Source organism: Gorilla gorilla, chromosome 1 (genome assembly GCF_029281585.2).
Source record: "Gorilla gorilla gorilla isolate KB3781 chromosome 1, NHGRI_mGorGor1-v2.1_pri, whole genome shotgun sequence".
NCBI classification, from domain to species: Eukaryota; Metazoa; Chordata; class Mammalia; order Primates; family Hominidae; genus Gorilla; species Gorilla gorilla.
Genome location: NC_073224.2, coordinates 191855430 through 191875452, shown reverse-complemented (window position 1 = coordinate 191875452; position 20023 = coordinate 191855430). Strand labels below are relative to the sequence as shown.

At 42.8% G+C, this 20023-nt stretch overlaps 1 protein-coding gene across 1 annotated transcript in view; it reads right to left on the bottom strand.

Moving 5' to 3' along the window:
- Positions 1–15127: 15127 nt before the first annotated feature.
- Positions 15128–20023, bottom strand: part of LOC101145121 (selection and upkeep of intraepithelial T-cells protein 1-like) — a 74498-nt gene continuing 69602 nt past the window's right edge. The window contains 2 exon segments of the mRNA XM_063709000.1: positions 15128–15317; positions 17870–17990. Coding sequence (XP_063565070.1) covers positions 15128–15317; positions 17870–17990 — 311 coding nt within the window.

The following is a 20023-nucleotide window of genomic DNA, read 5'->3' as shown; positions in this document are numbered from 1 at the left end:
CCACCTCAGCGTCCCAAGTAGCTGGAAGCATAGGCACATGCCACCACACCAGGTTAATTTTTTGTATTTTTTTGTAGAGATGGAGTTTTACCATGTCGCCCACGCTGGTTTCAAACTTCTGGGCTCAAGTGATCTATCTGCCCGTTTTGGCCTCTCAAAGTGCTGGGATTACAGGCATGAACCACCATGCCCAGCCTAAAAGTTAATTTCTTGCTCATGTCACTGAAAGATGTGAAAAGGGTGCTCTGCTTCATGCAGTCATTCAGGACCCAAGTTCCCTCCATTGTGTGGCTCTGGCATCTTCTAGAACAGTGGTTCTCAACCGGGGATGATCTTGCCACAGATGGGGCATTTGGAAATGTCTAGAAACATTTTGGTTGTCACAACTGGAGAGTGGGGAATGCTACTGGCATCTAGTAGGTAGACACCAGAGATGCTGCTAAATATCCTACAGTATACAGGACAATCTCTAATAAAGAATTATCTGGCCTAAATGCCAGTAGTGCTGAAGTTGAAAAATCTTGTTCTAGGGCCTTCTTGGATCATTCAACCAGCAGATGAAGAAAAAGGGGGCGAATGGAGAATTATATGTCAGAGAATTTTATGGATCTTACTGGTAAGTGATGTGTAACACTTCTGCCCACATTCTACTGGCCAGAACTAAGTCACATGACCACATACAAGGAACAAGGCTGGGAACTGTGGTCTAATGATGGCCAGCAAGAAGAGGAAGCAGGTTTGCTGAGCATCTATCCATTGTCTGCCATAAGACCCATTTGTCTCCAACTATAACCTGTAAAGGTGCTGTTTTGGCCTCCATCTCTATTCTCTTTTATTTCTTAAATCATTCAAATTTAATCACCCATGGATTAAAATACTGAGTAGGGCAAACTGCTTTCACTCTTTGGTCTTCCCTTTGCTAATCTACAACACAGAGTTAATACAAATGACCTCCCAGGGATTGTTGGGAGGGTTTCTCCTGCTCTGTTGCTCTATCTGCATTCTTAAAGGTGATCCCTCCTTCTTCCAACCAAAATAAGACTCTGGGGTATCCCATTCCAGAAAAGGAAGTTTCATCCTGATCATGAAACTCGTTCTCAAAGAAAGAAAAATGAATATGTTTGCAGGATTCTGAGACATCTTGCAGTTACTCAGAAATTTTCTCTGAAAATAAAAATGGCTACAGAAAAGAATCCTTGACTGAGGGGTAGAAGGGCACTTGACTTCTAGTTCCAGTCCTGCCTCTGAATGTCATATGTAGGCTAGGACACATTCCTTCCCTGGATCTTAGGGATCTTGTTACAGAGTGGGCAAGGTGATTTTTCTGTAGCTCTAAGATCCAATGTAAGTTTCTCTGTTGCTTGAATTTCCCTCTCCCCCAGCAAACTAATCTCTTTCTTGGCATCAGTACGCACTTAAAGAATAAGATCTTGTTTGTAAGGGAAGGGCACAGTGGAGGTGGGTGGTTTAATGACCACCTCCTCTCCTAGGGAACCAGTTTGCAGAGAGAAACCTTCAGGAGGTTGTCATAAATAACTAGACCCTTATCCTGACTTCCTCAGAAGGCAGTCAGAGCAATGATTGATGTAGCCCATTTGGGCAAGGTTGGAAGGCCAGGAGAATGCTCACTGGCAGATCTGCTTGTAAAGTTTCACATTAACCACAACTGGGCTGGGTGTCAGCGTCTCGGACATCCTTGCAAGGCTTGCTCAAGAGCCTCAAAGACGAGGCAGAGAATTTCATGCCAGGTTAGAAGTGAGAGGTCAGTTTATGGGAATGAAGAGTAAAGGATAAACTCTAGATAACAGTTCAGAGAGAGAACCTTCTCTCTGAACTGTCAAATCTTTTCACTTCCCTCGGCCACATCAGAAAATGAATAATTGTCTTGGGCCAAATATAAAATACATATAAAATACTAATGGTAGCCGATGAGCTAAAAAAGAAAAACTCAAAAAAAATCTCATAGTGTTTTAAGAAAGTTGACAAATTTGTGTCGGGCTGCATTCAAAGCCATTCCGGGCTGCATGCAGCCCATGGGCCTTAGGTTGTACAAGCGTGTTCTAGAGTTTCCTATGAGACCCTTACAAGGATAGTTTTTCTCCCATCTCTCTCAGAACCTCCAGAATACGGCAGGCATCATTAAAACCTACTCTAATTGATATGATGTGTGCATGATTTAAATATTTAATTACTTTTGGTCAAGAGTAAACAATTGTATGTTACAAATTACATTCATAGTAGAAAAATATGAGACATAAAAGAGTTTTCTATGTTTCCTTCATCAGCAACACTGAGTGCTGAAACGAGGAGCAAAAAAGGGAAAAAGAGTGTGGTGGAGGAAAGCCTGAGACGAAACACTGCTGCCTTCCCTATCTGGCTGCCCCAACTCTTAATTCTCCCCAAAGAGAAGTCATTAAAGATTTACTGTCTTAGCTTGATAGGCAGCTTGAAGCTTTCTGGACCCATGGCTGCCCCTACCCACTTCCCACTTAGAAAGCCTCCTCCTCTCGCAAAACCTGAGCCAGTGAGCAAGACTCCCTTTCTCCTGAGTTTTCTATCTGAGCAGGAGGTTGTTCTCCTTAGTTTTCTATCTGAGCAGGAGGTTGCCCTGCAGCTGCTAACAATCAGGGTCAGAAATCACCTTTGGAGGCAAATAAACATCCCAGGTATGCCTAATCTTCACTGAAGCTTTGAAGAACCACCCACTCACTGCCCCCCACCAGTCTGCACAAGAAGATAGGTCAGGAGAGGGACAGAAATTTGTTATAGTCATTTCAGAAAGTGCAATGTTTGTAGAGGGGATACTCCCTTCTCACTCCCATCCCCCCACTTCTCTCCTAACTTAATCTAAGTTGGGGAGGTGGTTCCAAGAGAGAGCCCTGTAGAGATTGGGAGCACCTACAGGAAGTGGGGACAGGGAGAGGTTCATTTCCTGGTTAGAAGTTTGCTGATGTTCAGAATTTGCAGGCCCATCCCTATTAGGGCACAGTGGAACTTAGAGGGAAAGTTCTAGGAAGAGCTTAGCCTCTTCAAAATTCACTGGAATTTGAGGGTACACATGAACCAGAGATTGAGATTTGCTGTTGCTTCTTTTTTAAAAAACAACTTTATTGAGGTATAATAGACATATTACACATATTCAAAGTGTGCAGTTTTACAAGTATTGACATGTATATACACATCTAAAGCCCTCACCACAATGAAGATAGTGAATAGACCCATCATCCTCACTTTTATTTGGTAAAAGTTTGCCCCTTTGTGATTACTCCCTCATCTCATCCCCCAACCACCCTTCCCAGGCAACCATTGATCTGTTTTCTGTTGTTATAGATTAGTTTGCATTTTCTGGAGTTTCATATAAATAGAATCATACAGTACACACTCTTTTCTGCCTGACTTCTCTCACTTAGTATCAATATTTTGAGATTTACTCATATTGCTGCTGTATGGTTTCTTCATTCCTTTTTACTGCAGAGTAGCATTCCATGGTATGTAAATACACTCATGTATTTATCCACTCACCTGCTGATGGACCTTTGAGTTGTTTTCAGTTTGGGGCTATTACAAATAAAGCTGTTATCCGCATTCATGTACAAGTCTTGTATGAACATATGTGCTCATGTATTTTTAGTTGGAATGGTTAGATCATATGGTAGCTGTAGATTTTGAGACTGCCAAACTATTTTTTCTGAAGTGGTTCCATCATTTTACATTCCCATTAGAAGAGTATCAAGTTGAGATCCTCGCCAACACTTGGCATGATCAGTCTTTTAGATTATAGCCATCTTAATAGGTGTGTAGTGGTTTTGTGGTTTTAAAATTGCTAAGGATGATGAGCACCTTTTCATGCGCTTATTTGCCATGCATATATATTCTTTGGTAAAATGTCTCTTCAAATATTTTGTCTATTTTTTTATTGGATTGCTTGTTTTCTTTTTATTGAATTTGAGAGTTCGTTATAGATTTTGAATACAAGTCCTTCGCCAAATATATGCTCTGCAAATATTTTGATCCATTCTGTAGCTTGTCTTTTCATTTTCTTAATAGTGTCTTTTGAAGTATGAAGTTTTAAATTTTGATAATGTCCAATTTATCAAAATTTTCTTTTATGGATTGTACTTTGATGTTGAATCTAAAAGACTTTGCCTATCCTGTGGTCACAAAGATTTTCTCCAAAAAATGTTATAAATGTATGATTTACATTTAGATCTATAACTTAGTTTGAGTTAATTTTTTATATACAGTGTGAATTATGAATTGGACCCTCTCTTTCTGTTTTGTTTTGTTTGCTTACATACATCCAGCTGTGTTAACAACATTTATTGAAAACACTGTCCTTCCTTCCTTGAATTGCTTTTAAATCTTTGTCAAACATCAGTTGTCCATATATGTGTGGATCCATTTATGGACTCTGTATTCTGTTCCATTGATCTGTTTGTCTAGTTTGATTCTAATGTCACACTTTGATTACTTTAAAATAAGTCTTGAAATCAGGTAGAGTTATCCTATCAACATTGTTCTTTTTCAGAACTGTTTTAGTTATTCTAAGTCTTTTTTATGATCACATGAATTTTAGAATCAACTTATCAATTTATGCCATAAGCCTGCTGGGATTTTGATGTGGAATGCATGAATGTATAGATCAATTTGGGGAGAAGTAAAATCTTAACCGTGGTGAGTTTTCTGATCCACAAACAAAGAATGTCACCATTTATTTAGATCTTCTTTGCTTGCTCTCAGTGATGGTTTGTAGTTCTCAGTATATAGGTCTTTCACACCTTCTGTCTGATTTACCCTTAATTGTTTAATATTTTTTTTGGTGGCTGCTATTGTAAATATATTTTTAAATATTTTATTTCTGATAGTTTGTGTATCTGATATGGAAATACAATCGCTTTTTATATATTGACCTTATATCCTGCAATCTTGTTAAACTTATTAGTTCTAATAGATTTTTGCACATGCCATTATTTTCTACATAGACAGTTACATCGTCTGGGAATAAAAAATGATTTTATTCACTCCTTTCCAACCTGGATTCTTTCTATTCTTTTCTTTCCTGATTGCACACATGGCTAAAACATCCAGAACAATGTTGAAAAAATTGCTGAAAGTAGACATCTTTTTCTTATTCTTGATATTAGAGGGAAAACATTTAGTCTTTACCATTAAATAAAATGTTAGCTGTAGATATTTTTGTTGACTTTTTAAAATGAGAAAGTTTTCTTCTATTCCTAGTTGGTTGAGAGTTTTTATCCAGATTAGTTGGATTTTGTAAGGTTGTTGGATTTTGCTAAATGCTTTTTCTTGTCTCTGTTGATATAATCATGTGGGTTGTTTTTTTTTTCTTTTCAATGTGTTAAAATGGTGAATTACATTGATTTTTCTTTAAAAATTTAATTGTGATAAAAACCTTGCATAACAAACATTTTCTATCTAAACATTTTTAACTGTACAGTTTATTAAGTATGTTCACATTGTTGTGCAAAAGATCTCCAGAAATGGCACTGATTTTCATATGTTAAACTAACCCTGCATTCCTTGGAAAAACTTCACTTGGCCATAATACATTATCCTTTTTATCTGTTGGATTTAATTTGTTACATTTTAATATGGATTTGATTTGCTAAAATTTTGTTTAGAACTTTGTATCTGTGTTTTTGAAAGATATTGGCTTGTAGTTTTCTGGTATTGTCATTATCCGGGTTCAGTGTCAGGGTAAAGCTGGCATCAAATAATGAGTTGGCGGGCATTCCTTCTTCAGTTTTCTGGAAGAGTTTGTGTAGAATTAGTGTTATTTCTTCTTTTAATGTTTGGGATAATTCATTAGTGAAGAAACTAGAGTTTTCTTCATTAGTGGGAAAGTTTTTTTTGTCTGTAAGTTCTATTTTATTAGTAGAGACCCGCTGACTTTCAACCCCTACCGCTTTGGCCCCGGAGCACCCAAGCCACGGTTCACCTACTTCCCCTTCTCCCTGGGCCACCACTCCTGCATCGGTCAGCAGTTTGCTCAGATGGAGGTGAAGGTGGTCATGGCAAAGCTGCTGCAGAGGCTGGAGTTCCAGCTGGTGCCCGGGCAGTGCTTCGGGCTGCAGTAGCAGGCCACGCTCAAGCCATTGGACCCAGTGCTGTGCACCCTGCGGCCCCGCGGCTGGCAGCCTGCAACCCCACCTCCCCGCTGCTGAGGGGGCCTCCAGGCAGGATGAGACTCCCCGGGCAAGGGCCGTGCTCGTCCACCTCTGCTGTCCACGGCGACCCACCCTTCTCCCCTGCCTTGTCCCCTGGGCCACCCTTCATGCTGGCTTCTAGCGGGCCCTCTGCCGACCGCCTGCTTCACACCCCTCAGCGCTCCCTGTTGCCTGCGGACTCCACAGCCCTTCCTGGACTGGCCCTTGCTCAACTCCCAGCCGCCACCATTGTCCCTACCACTGAACCCTTGCACAGGCCACTTCCTCAGACGAGACACCCTCTCGTTCACTCCCTAAAGCCCTCTTCAGGTGTCACCTCCTCCAAGAAGCCCTCCTCGCCACCCCCAGCCGGGTCAGAGGACCTTCCTCTGTGCTTCCTCGGTCACCTGTGCTACCTCTAACACCACTGACCACACTGTATCGTGAGTGTCCATTGACGTGACCAATTGCCTTGCCAGGCTGTGACGGCCTCAATGGTAGGGGCTGTATGTGATTCGTCTCTGAGCCCCCTGTGCCCACTCAGGGCCCGGCACAGAGTCGATGCTCAATAAATGTGTGTTGACTGCAAAAAACAACAACAAAAAAACAACCAAACAAACAAAAAAGAAAAAAACAAGTAGATACAGAGATGCTAAGGTTATTTCTTTTTGACTGTGCTTTCATAATTTGTGTTATTTAAATAATTGGATTGTTGAGTTGTCAAATTTATAGGTATAAAGTTGCTCATAATATTCTCCTATTTTTTAATATAAGGGAATGTGTGGTAATGGCACCTGTCTCATTCCTAATTTTGTAATTGGTGTCTTTTTTCATATTTTCCCTGATCAACTTGGCTGGAGGTTGGTCAATTCCATTGATCTTAAAAAAATCATCTCTTGGTTTCATTGATTTTTCCCCCTACTGTTGTACTATTTTCTATTCCATTGATTTCTGCACTGAATTTTATTATTTTTTCTTCTGCTGTTTATTTTGCCATTATTTTTAATTGCTATGTCTTCAAGTTAGCCATCCTTCTGCCATGTTTAATATATCCTTAATCCTACTCAGAGTATTTTTCTTCTAAAACATTGTAGTTTTCATCTCTAGTTTCTATTTGAGTATTTTTGAAATCATCCATGCCTCTACTTAACTTTTGAACATATGGAGAACAATTATAATAATTATTTTGACATCTTAGCCTGACAATTTTAAATCTGTTTCAGTTCTTGGATGGTTTTGATTGCTTGATTATTCTCTCTGTGTTTTCTTGCTTCTTTGCATGCTTGGTTATCTTTGATTAGATGCCAGAAATGGTCACTTTTACCTTATTGGGTGGTGGATCTTTTTGATTCTTATAAATCTTCTTGAGCTTTGTTCTGGGATGTGTTAAGTTGCCTGGAAATTGTTTGATCTTCTTGGGTCTTGCTTTTATGATTTATTTGGCATATCTGAGCAGTCTAGGGCTAATTATGCCCCACTACTAAGCAAGGTTTTCTCGGGTACTCTACCCAATGCTCATAAAGTATGATTTCGTTCAGCTGTCAGAGGGGAGAATATGCAATATTCCCAGCCCCGTGTGAGCATCAGACAATGTTCTTTAATCTTTTCAAATTATTTTTCCTCCATCCTGAAGTGTTACTTCACATGCATGTGCTAATCAGGACTCTGTTGAATATCAGAGCGGGATGCTCTGCAGATAGTCAGGGCTCTTTCTCTGCACATCTCTTTCCTTTTATTACTTTGTCCATCCATGAACTGTAGTCCACTTGGTTTCCCTAACTCGCAGCCTTATTACCTCAGTTCAAGGATCCTACTGGGCTCCTCTCAGACTTTCTTCTCTGTCCCGTAGCCTGCATAGTCTCTGAAGGCAGCAAGCTGGGGCAGTCATAGGGCTTACCTAGTTTGTTTCTTGTCTCTTAGGGAGTAACTATCCTTTGTTGTCTTAGGTCTAGTGTCTTGAAAATGGTGTTTCTGACATTTTATCTTTTTTATTTTGAAGGCAGGAGGGTAAATTCAATCCTGGTAACTTAATTGTGGGCAAAAGTGCAAATCTCCTGGCATCCAATTCTTACCATAGATTTCTGATGTCTGGAAGCATGGTGGAGCAACACACTTCTGAAGGGAGAGCAGGTGCTGTAGTGAAGTTTTCCACAAAAGAAGAAAATGTTGTGCTCTTTGTCTACCTCACCAACTTCCCTTCAGCCCTTGGGGAGTGTAGAAGACCTCCATGTTCACCAGGGCTCCATTTTAAGGAGAGAACAGAAGTTGGAGGATAAGGTGGGAGTTCTGATTGATGTGGACCAGATAAGGTGACATCCGGCCAAAGAGGAAGCTGGGAGCCACAGACTGCTAATAGGATGAAGGGAGACACAGCTACCCCTCTGTGGGGTCATCAGAGATTGAGGGGGCTGGCATAAAGATGAACATCTGCGTCCAAAACCATATAACTCCATACACCACATCATCTAATAGGAGACCAACATATTGTCAGAGGCCACCAGCAACAGAGGGAAGCAGATAAAGCCAGTGTAAGATCAGGAGCCTTTTTCCACCAATGACAAACAGCCACTTGTTTAGAGTGATCTCTGTTATTCCTCTTATTTTGCCTTCTTCCCTCAACATGAAAGGCACTAGACCCAGAAAAGAAAGGAGGAAAATTAGAAGACAAGACCACAACCTTTTACCACTCTTTGTGTTTTTTTTTTTTCTTTTTTCTTTTTTTTGACATTCTCACTCTGTTGCCCAAGTGCTGGAGTGCAGTGGCGTGATCTCGGCTCACTGCAAACTCCGCCTCCCAGGTTCAAGTGATTCTTGTGCCTCAGTCTCCCAAGTAGCTGGGACTACAGACATGCACCACCATGACCAGCTAATTTTGTATTTTTTTTGTAGCGACAGGGTTTCTCCATGTCCCCTTCCCACTCTCGTAACTTGAGGTACAAGTCTGGCAAACATTGAAGCGAGACGACGAAATGCTATTGAAACTGGATATCAGATGGGAGTTGTGAACTAGACCAGATGGGACTTTTGGTAACTGATATCGATGGGAAAGCAATAGGATCTACCTGAAAATATCATTAGAAGATGATACTGACAGATAGGACAAATCATGGTTAACAGTTGTGGCTAGAGTAAACAAGTTGAGCTGCTTATACCTATACCCCAGTGGATTGAGGCTTCTCAATAAACTGGTTACATCTGATCTGCTAACAACAGGTGCTAAACATTGAAAGGGGTACTGTGCTGACTGCTGTGTACACACTATGTCATTTGCTCTTCAACCTATAGGATAGGCACTAGTTTTTCCCTCATTTGGCAGATGACAGAAACCGAGGCACAACCAACTTGTCTAAATATAGATTATAGAAATTTCACATGTATCTCTCCAGTTCACAGGAAGTGTCATTCTCCTTAATCACTTTGCTCTTATCCTTGATGTTTTTCCAAACATTTTTGCTTATGTTGAGTGTTTTCCATTTCTCTGAGCTGTGTTGTCAGTCCATCTCCTGATGAAGCAAGGGCAGTTTGAATGCTGAATGGAGGTGGATGAGGAAGGGGAACACTACGTGAAAATATTTGTTTTACACAGATGAAATGTTGGATCAGAACGCACGGAACTACATCCAGGTGAGAGGCATCAAATAAATCACTTAACCTCTTTGTACTTTAGTTTCCTTATATGTTTTTATGGGCATCATGATAGTGCCTACTTCACTGGGCTGGCGCTGGAAATGAAGTGTGATTACAGATGAAGCTGTTAATCAGTGTCTGGCACACGGTCTGCTCTATCCGAGGATTAACCGTGGTTATTATCTGTCCTTTATTACTAGTTAAGTTCTCTTCACCACTGAAAGAAAAAGTCCAAATGAACCCAAACATATGCGTTTATTTTCTCCTCCACATTTTCGCTGCCCCTCCTTCATTACTCTATCTCCATCACCACCCCAAGAAATTAGATCTTTGCATAGCGGAAAACACTTTTCCCATTCATAAGAGAAAGAATGGGACTTTTTTTTTTTTTTTTTTTTGCTATTCCAAGAGGGAACCCACATTTGACACTGGATTTCCACCTAGTTTTTCTAAGTACACCTGTGGTTACATTGCTGGAGGTGTCAGTGTGAGGATTTAAGACAGCTGGTTACCCAGATGAGACACCCCAGAGTCCTCTTCCACCCTTTGCAGTGAGCTGCCTGTACCTGCAGGATCCCTGCAGTACCTTCTATGTGCACCAGGTGGCAGGTGCTGCATCGGAAACGCAGGTGCGGCAGCTGCACAACTGGTTCTACGGGTGGATCTGAGCACCGGGCTCACCTGGGAGATTTCTAATAATACAAATCCCCAGGCTCCGCCCCCGAGATTTTGACGCCGTGGGTTTGGTGTGGCGGCCTGGCATATGTGTTTTTATAAAGCCCTACAGGTAATTATGATTCAGCTTGGTGCAGGGACCTGAGTTTGGAAGCCGCTGCTTCAGAGTGTTCCAGAGAATGGCAGCCTCACACAAGCATGAAGCGTTTAACTGTGCAACACAAATCAACAACCTGGGCTCCTAGAATTCAGGGTGAGGTTTCACAGAGTGTCAGAGTTGAAAAGGATCTTGGGGCTCACTGATGAAGCATTAGCGACGAGGAGCCTGAGGCCAGAGGGAACGTGCCACGGACAGCCTGAGCTACAGTGCAGGTCTCCTCCCTCCTCCGCAGCCCTGCTGACCGCGGCTCTCCGTAGTTATAATACTGTCACTTCCCCGCTAGCCCAAGGATCTGAAAATACTTTTGGTAAGCCATGGGAAGGACCCTCCTCCCTGAGTCAGTACCTTTAACTGCTGTTGGAACAACTCCAAGCCTCAAATAATTCAAAACTGTGTGAAACACGTTTTTGCCTGAATTAGGGTTCACACCAGGTGGCCTTTGTCCAGAGGCCATGTGTATTTATTTATTTATTTATTTTTATTTTATTATTATTACACTTTAAGTTTTAGGGTACATGTGCACAATGTGCTGGTTAGTTACATATGTATACATGTGCCATGCTGGTGTGCTGCACCCATTAACTTGTCATTTAGCATTAGGTATAGCTCCTAATGCTATCCCTCCCCCTCCCCCCACCCCACAACAGTCCCCAGAGTGTGATGTTCCCCTTCCTGTGTCCATGTGTTCTCATTGTTCAATTCCCACCTATAAGTGAGAACATGCGGTGTTTGGTTTTTTGTCCTTGCCTTAGTTTACTGAGAATGATGATTTCCAATTTCATCCACGTCCCTACAAAGGACATGAACTCATCATTTTTTATGGCTGCATAGTATTCCATGGTGTATATGTGCCACATTTTCTTAATCCAGTCTATCATTCTTGGACATTTGGGTTGGTTCCAAGTCTTTGCTATTGTGAATAGTGCCGCAATAAACATATGTGTGCATGTGTCTTTACAGCAGCATGATTTATAGTCCTTTGGGTATATACCCAGTAATGGGATGGCTGGGTCAAATGGTATTTCTAGTTCTAGATCCTTGAGGAATCGCCACACCGACTTCCACAATGGTTGAACTAGTTTACAGTCCCACCAACAGTGTAAAAGTGTTCCTATTTCTTCACATCCTTTCCAGCACCTGTTGTTTCCTGACTTTTTAATGATTGCCATTCTAACTGGTGTGAGATGGTATCTCATTGTGGTTTTGATTTGCATTTCTCTGATGGCCAGTGATGGTGAGCATTTTTTCATGTGTTTTTTGGCTGCATAAATGTCTTCTTTTGAGAAGTGTCTGTTCATGTCCTTCACCCACTTTTTAATGGCGTTGTTGTTTTTTTCTTGTAAATTTGTTTGAGTTCATTGTAGATTCTGGATATTAGCCCTTTATCAGATGAGTAGGTTGCGAAAATTTTCTCCCGTTTTGAAGGTTGCCTGTTCACTCTGATGGTAGTTTCTTTTGCTGTGCAGAAGCTCTTTAGTTTAATTAGATCCCATTGGTCAATTTTGGCTTTTGTTGCCATTGCTTTTTGTGTTTTAGACATGAAGTCCTTGCCCATGCCTATGTCCTGAATGGTAATGCTTAGGTTTTCTTCTATGGTTTTTATGGTTTTAGGTCTAACGTTCAAGTGTTTAATCCATCTTGAATTAATTTTTGTATAAGGTGTAAGGAAGGGATCCAGTTTCAGCTTTCTACATATGGCTAGCCAGTTTTCCCAGCACCATTTATTAAATAGGGAATCCTTTCCCCATTTCTTGTTTTTGTCAGGTTTGTCAAAGATCAGATAGTTGTAGATATGCGGCATTATTTCTGAGGGCTCTGTTCTGTTCCATTGATCTATATCTCTGTTTTGGTACCGGTACCATGCTGTTTTGGTTACTGTAGCCTTGTAGTATAGTTTGAAGTCAGGTAGTGTGATGCCTCCAGCTTTGTTCTTTTGGCTTAGGATTGACTTGCAAATCATGAGTGAACTCCCATTCACAATTGCTTCAAAGAGAATCAAATACCTAGGAATCCAACTTACAAGGGATGTGAAGGACCTCTTCAAGGAGAACTACAAACCACTGCTCAATGAAATAAAAGAGGATACAAACAAATGGAAGAACTTTGCATGCTCATGGGTAGGAAGAATCAATATCATGAAAATGGCCATACTGCCCAAGGTAATTCATAGATTCAATGCCATCCCCATCAAGCTACCAATGACTTTCTTCACAGAATTGGAAAAAACTACTTTAAAGTTCATATGGAACCAAAAAAGAGCCCGCATCGCCAAGTCAGAGGCCATGTTTTAATGGCTCTGCAGCACGGCCTCCCTGCCATCCATGACTGTGGGAATGCTCGCCCCTGTCTCCCAGCCCTGGTGCATCCCCAGCCCCATGCTCCAGTCTTCTCACGGTCCTTGGGCATATCAAAACGTCTCTGAGCCTCCATTTCTTCTCTGTGAGACAGGGGTGAGGATTACTTGAGAAAATGTTCAGCATTTCTGTGTGTAACTGTCAAAAAAAAAAAAAAAAAACCAGAGCTTAGTTTTCCTCTGTACTCTGTCTTTCAACACTTTTAATTTGGACTGTAGCTTTGCAGAGGCAAAGATTCTCAGAAAATCTATAACCGAAACCCCTAACTTTATACTCGAGTAAACTGGGTCCAGAAAGCTGAATGATTTACACAGGGAGTTACTGTGAGAGGAGGATTGGCATGTAGGTGTCCCGATGTCCAACCTTCTGCCCTTTCTTCCGTATCACAATCACGCAGTCCTGGGGCCTCTCCGGTGGAGCCTCTTACTATCATTATTCTGAATAGTTCTGATGCTAACTGGTGTCTTCCCCTTCCTCCTTTCCTTTCAACAACATTTAGTGAGCACCTGTTTTATCTTGTGCCCTATACTTGGTTTCTGTTAGAGAACCTTGCCTTACCTACAGTAAGTACTAAATACATCTTTGACGGTGGTTTAATTATTCACATTTATTCATATATTTAGTGATAAGCACTTGCTTTGTGCTAAATCCTTTTTAGGGAGGCCGCGAGGAACCCAAGGGGAGCAGATAATGACATGGTCCACAACGCACTTAAGGAGTTGGCAGAGTTTGGGATCAGGGGATTCTGCGCGTGTGTGGATAATCAGATTCAGGAGAAGCTGTAGTGCACATAAGTACTGCTGTGTGCACCGTGGTGGCAGGAGGTCACTTTGGTTTGGGGCTGGAAGGCTGGGAAGTCAGACCCTGCACTTTCTCAGTGTAAACCCTTGATCCCCCTTCTCCTTTAGCCTCTCTCATGACTGGTTCTGCAGGCTTCTGTCCTGGACCTTCTCACTCTATGTGGTCTTTCTGGAGCATCATCCATCTTCCTGCCTCAATGATCATCTAATTCTTGATGGCTTCTAAATCTGTATCTCCAGAGGAAAGTGTTTCTCTGAATCTCAGACCTTTACATCCCACTGTTTCCCGAATGTCACTGATTGCATAACTTGTCACTTGTACAGAACTGAACTCCTCTCCCCTCCAATCTGCTTCTCCTCAGTGAGCTCAGAAACCTGGAAGTGGTCCTTGACTCCCCCCCTTTTCTTTACTGCTCCACCACCCCAGTAATAATGAGGTTCTTTAAACCCAGAATCCTGGAAATCTAAACAACCCTGTCACAGATTCCTTTCTCTCCAACCCACCTTTTCTGCCACTGTCAATCTCTGGGTACAATCAAGATTCACCAGCATTTTTGTAACAACTTTTTACCCAACTGGTCTTCCTATTTTGAGTCATGCTCACCTATGAGTCCTCCAAATTGGACCCAGAGAAGTCTTCTTATATAAAATAAAACAAACAAATGAAGCCCCTCCATCACTTACAGCTCTTAGAGTGTCTTCCCTCTGCTCCTAAACTTCACACTCCTGTAAGTGGCCTCTGCAACCTGTGCTATGGATTGAATTGTGTCCTCCAGAAATGTACATTCAAGCCCTAACTCCTCATACCCCAGAATGTGAGCTTATTTGGGAAAGGAGTTGTTGAAATGTAATTAGTAAGATGAGGTCATGCTGGAGTAAGGTGGGCTCTTAATCCAGTATGACTGGAATCTGTATAAAAAGAGGGAAATTTGGACACAGACATGGGAATAGAGGGAGGACAGCCATGGGAAGTGAAGGCAGAGACTGGAGTTATGCTGCCACAAGCCAAGGAACACCTGGTGCTGCTTCCAGAACCTGGAAGAGGCAAGGAAAGGATTCTTCTTTCCAAAAAGGCTTTGGAGGGAGCAAGCCCTTGCCAATACCTTGATTTGGGATCTCCAGCCTCCAGAACTGCGAGACAATACACTTCTGTTGTTTTAAGCCACCCAGTTTGTGGTAATTTGTTATGGCAGCCCTAGTAAATAAACATAAATTGTCATGATCCAAATACCAGGTATCTTTCCAGCCTCCTCTGCAGTCATGTGCCTCAATTCACCCTGTTATCCCAGGCACACTGGATTATGTACAGCTCTTGAAACACACTGTGCACCTGCACACCTTTGCTCATACTGGTCTCTGGTGGAAGGCTCTTCCTCTTCTCTGTTTGCCCACCTTCTCCACAACTTCTTCCTTCTGCTCCTTCGGCACCAGATATGTGAACAACAATTCTTGTTCTGGCCTCCTTGAGAGCAGGGACTCTGCTTCCCTCTTCTCTATCCCTGTTGCTTTAGCACTGAGCTGACCTAGCATAATGCTGCAAGAATTGATCTGAGTTGGGTCACATGTTCTCCCACAGTTTATGATGTTGCTGGGTGGTGGGATTCAAAATGCTCATTCCTCCCTCCTCACTGGATTTCCAAAGAGGGGTTCACCCTGATTTCACCGCCCACTAAAATCTAATTAACCACAGGGCATGAATTCTTCTTGGAAACCTCCAAACTGCCAACTTCTTCTCCCTCATGCTGTTGCCAAGGCTCTCGAGCGGGCTTGAAGGAAGGAAACATGGACAAAAAGATTTTGCTCGTTTCTTTGAGGCCAACGCCTAATCACCGTCTCTCTTCAAGTGAAAAATGGGGAAAACACTAGCTAACTGTTGTTTAGTGACCCCAACCCCCACCCCTTTAAAATAAACACTCTTTTCAATTAGGAAGATTTGTCACTGGGGACAGTAATTCCATGTCCTACCAAAACAAACACAGTTGTAATTAGTTTTATCCAGGAAGAAAATTAACTCTGTTTATCTTAGCATAATTAATCACTGACCTCTTTCTGTCCGGGCAGCTTCGGGGAGGGCACGGGAATGGGGGGTTGTGATCTACAGCACAGGGGTGTTCTGGGCTCCATCTATCTCTCATGTTGGTTACACAGCTGTCTGCATGAGTTATTTGAATTAATATTCCTAGCCAAGAGTTGTGGAGCTGCCTCAGAGCTAGACTTGGAGAAACCACTAAATAAGGCTATGATTTTATGGCTTCAGTCTGTGGAGAATTTTAGATGAGTACGTATCAGATGGGCATTAAGGCACGCGGCCGACACTGAAGTTTGCTTGGCTCCTTTCATGCCCTTCACCTTGACCTCAACAAGTCTTGAGAAAGGGGAAGGATCCTCAGGCAAAGGCGTTGGTCCTTGGTTATGGAACAGAGGCTGTTGTTGCAGTGAGGAGGGACAGGCTTTGGGGCTATGGTTTGGGTGTCAGTCTTTTTTTTAAAATTTTTTTTTTTATTATACTTTAAGTTCTACAGTACATGTGCACAACATGCAGGTTTGTTACATATGTATACATGTGCCATGTTGGTGTGCTGCACCCATTAACTCATCATTTACCTTAGGTATATCTCCTAATGCTATCCCTCCCCACTCCCCCCACCCCACAACAGGCCCCGGTGTGTGATGTTTCCCTTCCTGTGTCCAAGTGTTCTTATTGTTCAATTCCCACCTATGAGTGAGAACACGCGGTGTTTGATTTTTTGTTCTTGCCATAGTTTGCTGAGAATGATGGTTTCCAGCTTCATCTGTGTCCTACAAAGGACATGAACTCATCCTTTTTTATGGCTGCATAGTATTCCATGGTGTATATGTGCCACATTTTCTTAATCCAGTCTATCATTGATGGACATTTGGATTGGTTCCAAGTCTTTGCTATTGTGAATAGTGCCACAATAAACATACGTGTGCATGTGTCTTTATAGCAGCATGATTTATAATCCTTTGGGTATATACCCAGTAATGGGAAGGCTGGGTCAAATGGTATTTCTAGTTCTAGATCCTTGAGGAATCGCCACACTGTCTTCCACAGTGGTTGAACTAGATCCTCTAGCTATATGACTGTGGGCAAGATACCTCATCTTTCTGAACCATAGTAACCTCCTAAGTGAAAAACAAAAAAAAACAAAAAAAACAAAAACCCAGGATGTGTGTGCATGTGTGTAGTGGGGTCAGGGTTAGTAATATATATCCACAGGGATGAATAAGGATTAGAAGTGAGGTATGCTATGTCCCTAGCCCAGGGCCTGGTACTAAATAGTAATTCAGTGAACACAGGTAGGTTTTGTTATTTTTGCATGAACTGACTGAGGTTCCAGGGGTGGAAGGACACAATGAATGTCCTCTCTATTTCAATAGAGCCACAACTCATGGAGACCCTACTGTGTGCTGGGCTCTGCATTAGGCCATGGAAATAAAAAGAGGGTTTAATCCTGGCTCCTGTCCTCGAGGAGCTCACAGCCTACTGGAGAGAGAGAGACATACCCGGATATTCTCAATGTGTTGCAACAAATGCTAAGCTGGAGACATGGGCATGAGATCCCCTGGTAGAGAGGTAAGCAGAGACTGAAGGGATGCTGATTTCACTTGTTCTGAGCCATTTAGTCAATGTATAATTCCTCACTTAATCCTCATGATAACTCTAAAAATAGGCATGAGGGAGGGGGTCCCAGGGAAAGGTAATTGAGGCTCACAGATGGTAAGTCATTAGACCCCAACTGCATAGCTAGAAAATGGTGCAGCTGGGATGTGAATCAAATTTGTTTGACACGGGAGCCTGTGCTTTGTCAGTTTTCACCTTGGAGGTCCTGGCTGGGTTTTAATGACTGGTATCCTTCCCCAGGACCTTGAGTCAGGAGCATTAAAGCAGCAAGGCCCTGAGGGCTGGTGTCAGGAGACCCCAGAGTTAACAACACAGCTTCTTGAGCCTCACCTCAGGCTCTTCCATATTAAAATCCCTTGCAGGAGGATAATTTTAAGCAACTACAATACCTAAGGTGATTCTTATGTTCTCACCATCTGCTATAGTTTTAAAAAACCTACCTTTTGCTCATGATGTTGAGATAGCTACTCCCACACAAGTGTTTGCAGGTGGGTGGAGAGAGTATGTCCTCTAGGTAACAAGAAAAGAGAACTATGAAATCAAGGAGGCCCACATCCTGAACTGAGAGGATGAAGAGGGGAGGTGAGATGGGCCAGGACCCCTTGAGAGTGGCCTAAATAGCTCACACTGGGGTGAGTGTCTCTGGATGCCAGAGGCAGAGTGGTGGACCGTGCACCTGTTGTGAGCACAGGCCACTCACTCCCTGTCCATAGGCTTGTAACAGTGGGTTCAGAAGCAGAAGAGAACTGCATAGGTCCTTTCTTGAAGCAGAAGAGGGCTTCAGGCTGGGAGGCACCTACTGCTCACTGTAGACAGGGAGCAAGGCAGCCTTTATTGATGCACAGGTTGCTGGGAGGATGTGGGGCTTTTGTCCTCTCAGACCTAGAAGAGAACTGGAGCCAGGAAGAGTCAGTTTCTGGTGCCATGAAGGACTCCAGGGAAGGAGCAACCAAAAAATACTGAGGGCACTGAGGCTGGTTTTTCCAGGCCATGGTGATGCCTGGTCCTGCAAGAGTGGTCACTCAGATGGCAGGGGGACTCCACACATCCTGAGATGGAGAGAGAAAGTGAGATGAGCTATCAGCAGAGGCTGAAGAATCAGGCAGAATTGTATTCTATGTCCCACCTCTGCCTCTGCCAGTGACAAGCTGTGCAAACTTGGAAACCTTTTTTTTTGTTTTGTTTTTTTTTTTGAGACGGAGTCTTGCACTGTTGCCCAGGCTGGAGAGCAGTGGTGTGATCTTGGCTCACTGCAGTCTCCACCTCTCAGATTCAAGTGATTCTCCTGCCTCAGCCTCCCAAGTAGCTGGGATTATAGGTGCCCGCCACCCTGCCTGGCTAATTTTTGTATTTTTAGTAAAGATGGGGTTTTGTAATGTTGGCCAGGCTGGTCTCAAACTCCTGACCTCAACTGAACTGCCCCCCTCGGGCTTCCAAAGTGTTGGGATTAGAGGTCTGAGCCACTGGGCCCCGGCAAACTTGGAAACATTTTTTTCCTTCCTAGTGCCTCAGTTTTCTCAAATGTAAAATGGGAATAAAATATCTACCTTGTAAGACTTTTGTGAGGGTCTAATAACTATGTTATATACATTATCTCATTTAATCTTCACAACAACCTTTAAAATAGGGATACGATCATTCTCAATTTACAGTTGAGCGAAAGTGAGGCAGTTCAGATGGCTTGACTAAGGTTACCTGGCATTTGAGTGGCAGAGCCAAGATTTAAACCCAGCTCTGTCTGATGCTAGACCCTTTGCTTCAACCATATTCTGTAATGTCTCATTTCTAGGAATGAATGAAGGAATGTTCTCACATGTATCATCCAGCCTCTGAGGTGCCTCTGACAACCATAATTGCCTCCTCATGAAACCGGGCCCAGTTCCTCCTGTGGCTCTTCCTGCTGCAGCCGTGGGCCTTGCTCTCCTGGCTGGAAATGCTGTTTTCATCTTATCTGGGGATTCTCATTGCTGACGGTGCTGGAGGCTGTGGGGCACAGTGGTTTCAAGCACAGGCTTTGGAGTCAGGCAAATCTGGGTTTCAATATGGCTCAGGAAGCTGTTGAGCAGGAGGACTTTTGGTGAGCAGGCACTGTCTGATAATGGGGTTTCCCAGGATCCCAGGTTTCTTGGGGGCACACAAGTAGGCCAAAGATGATCTGGGAACCTCCCAGAGAATTGCCTCATACTGTACTCTCCCCAAGAGGCTGCAGCCAAGAGAATAGGGGCCACATCACGGGGGCTCATGATGGAGTCTGGGCTTTGTGGGAAAGGAAGTGGGGAGGGTCTCAGAAATGTTTTTACAATGTAAAATCTTCCAGTTAGAACTTTATATGCAGGATTTAATCAGAAGGAAATTTGGACAGGACTCATTTTTCTCATTGCGGCTCTAAGTGGCTGCTCTAAGCAGTCTGGACTGTCTCCCCTGTGGCTTTGTTGAGTTCAGCAAACATTTATTGTGCACATACTGTGTGCAGGCACTTTGCTGGGGATACAGGGATGAAATGGGGACAATGCCCATGCCTGAGGGCATTGCCCTGAAGCTGGATGCTAAGGCCATCTGTGTGTGTGTCTGTGTGTCTGCATGTATCTCTGTGT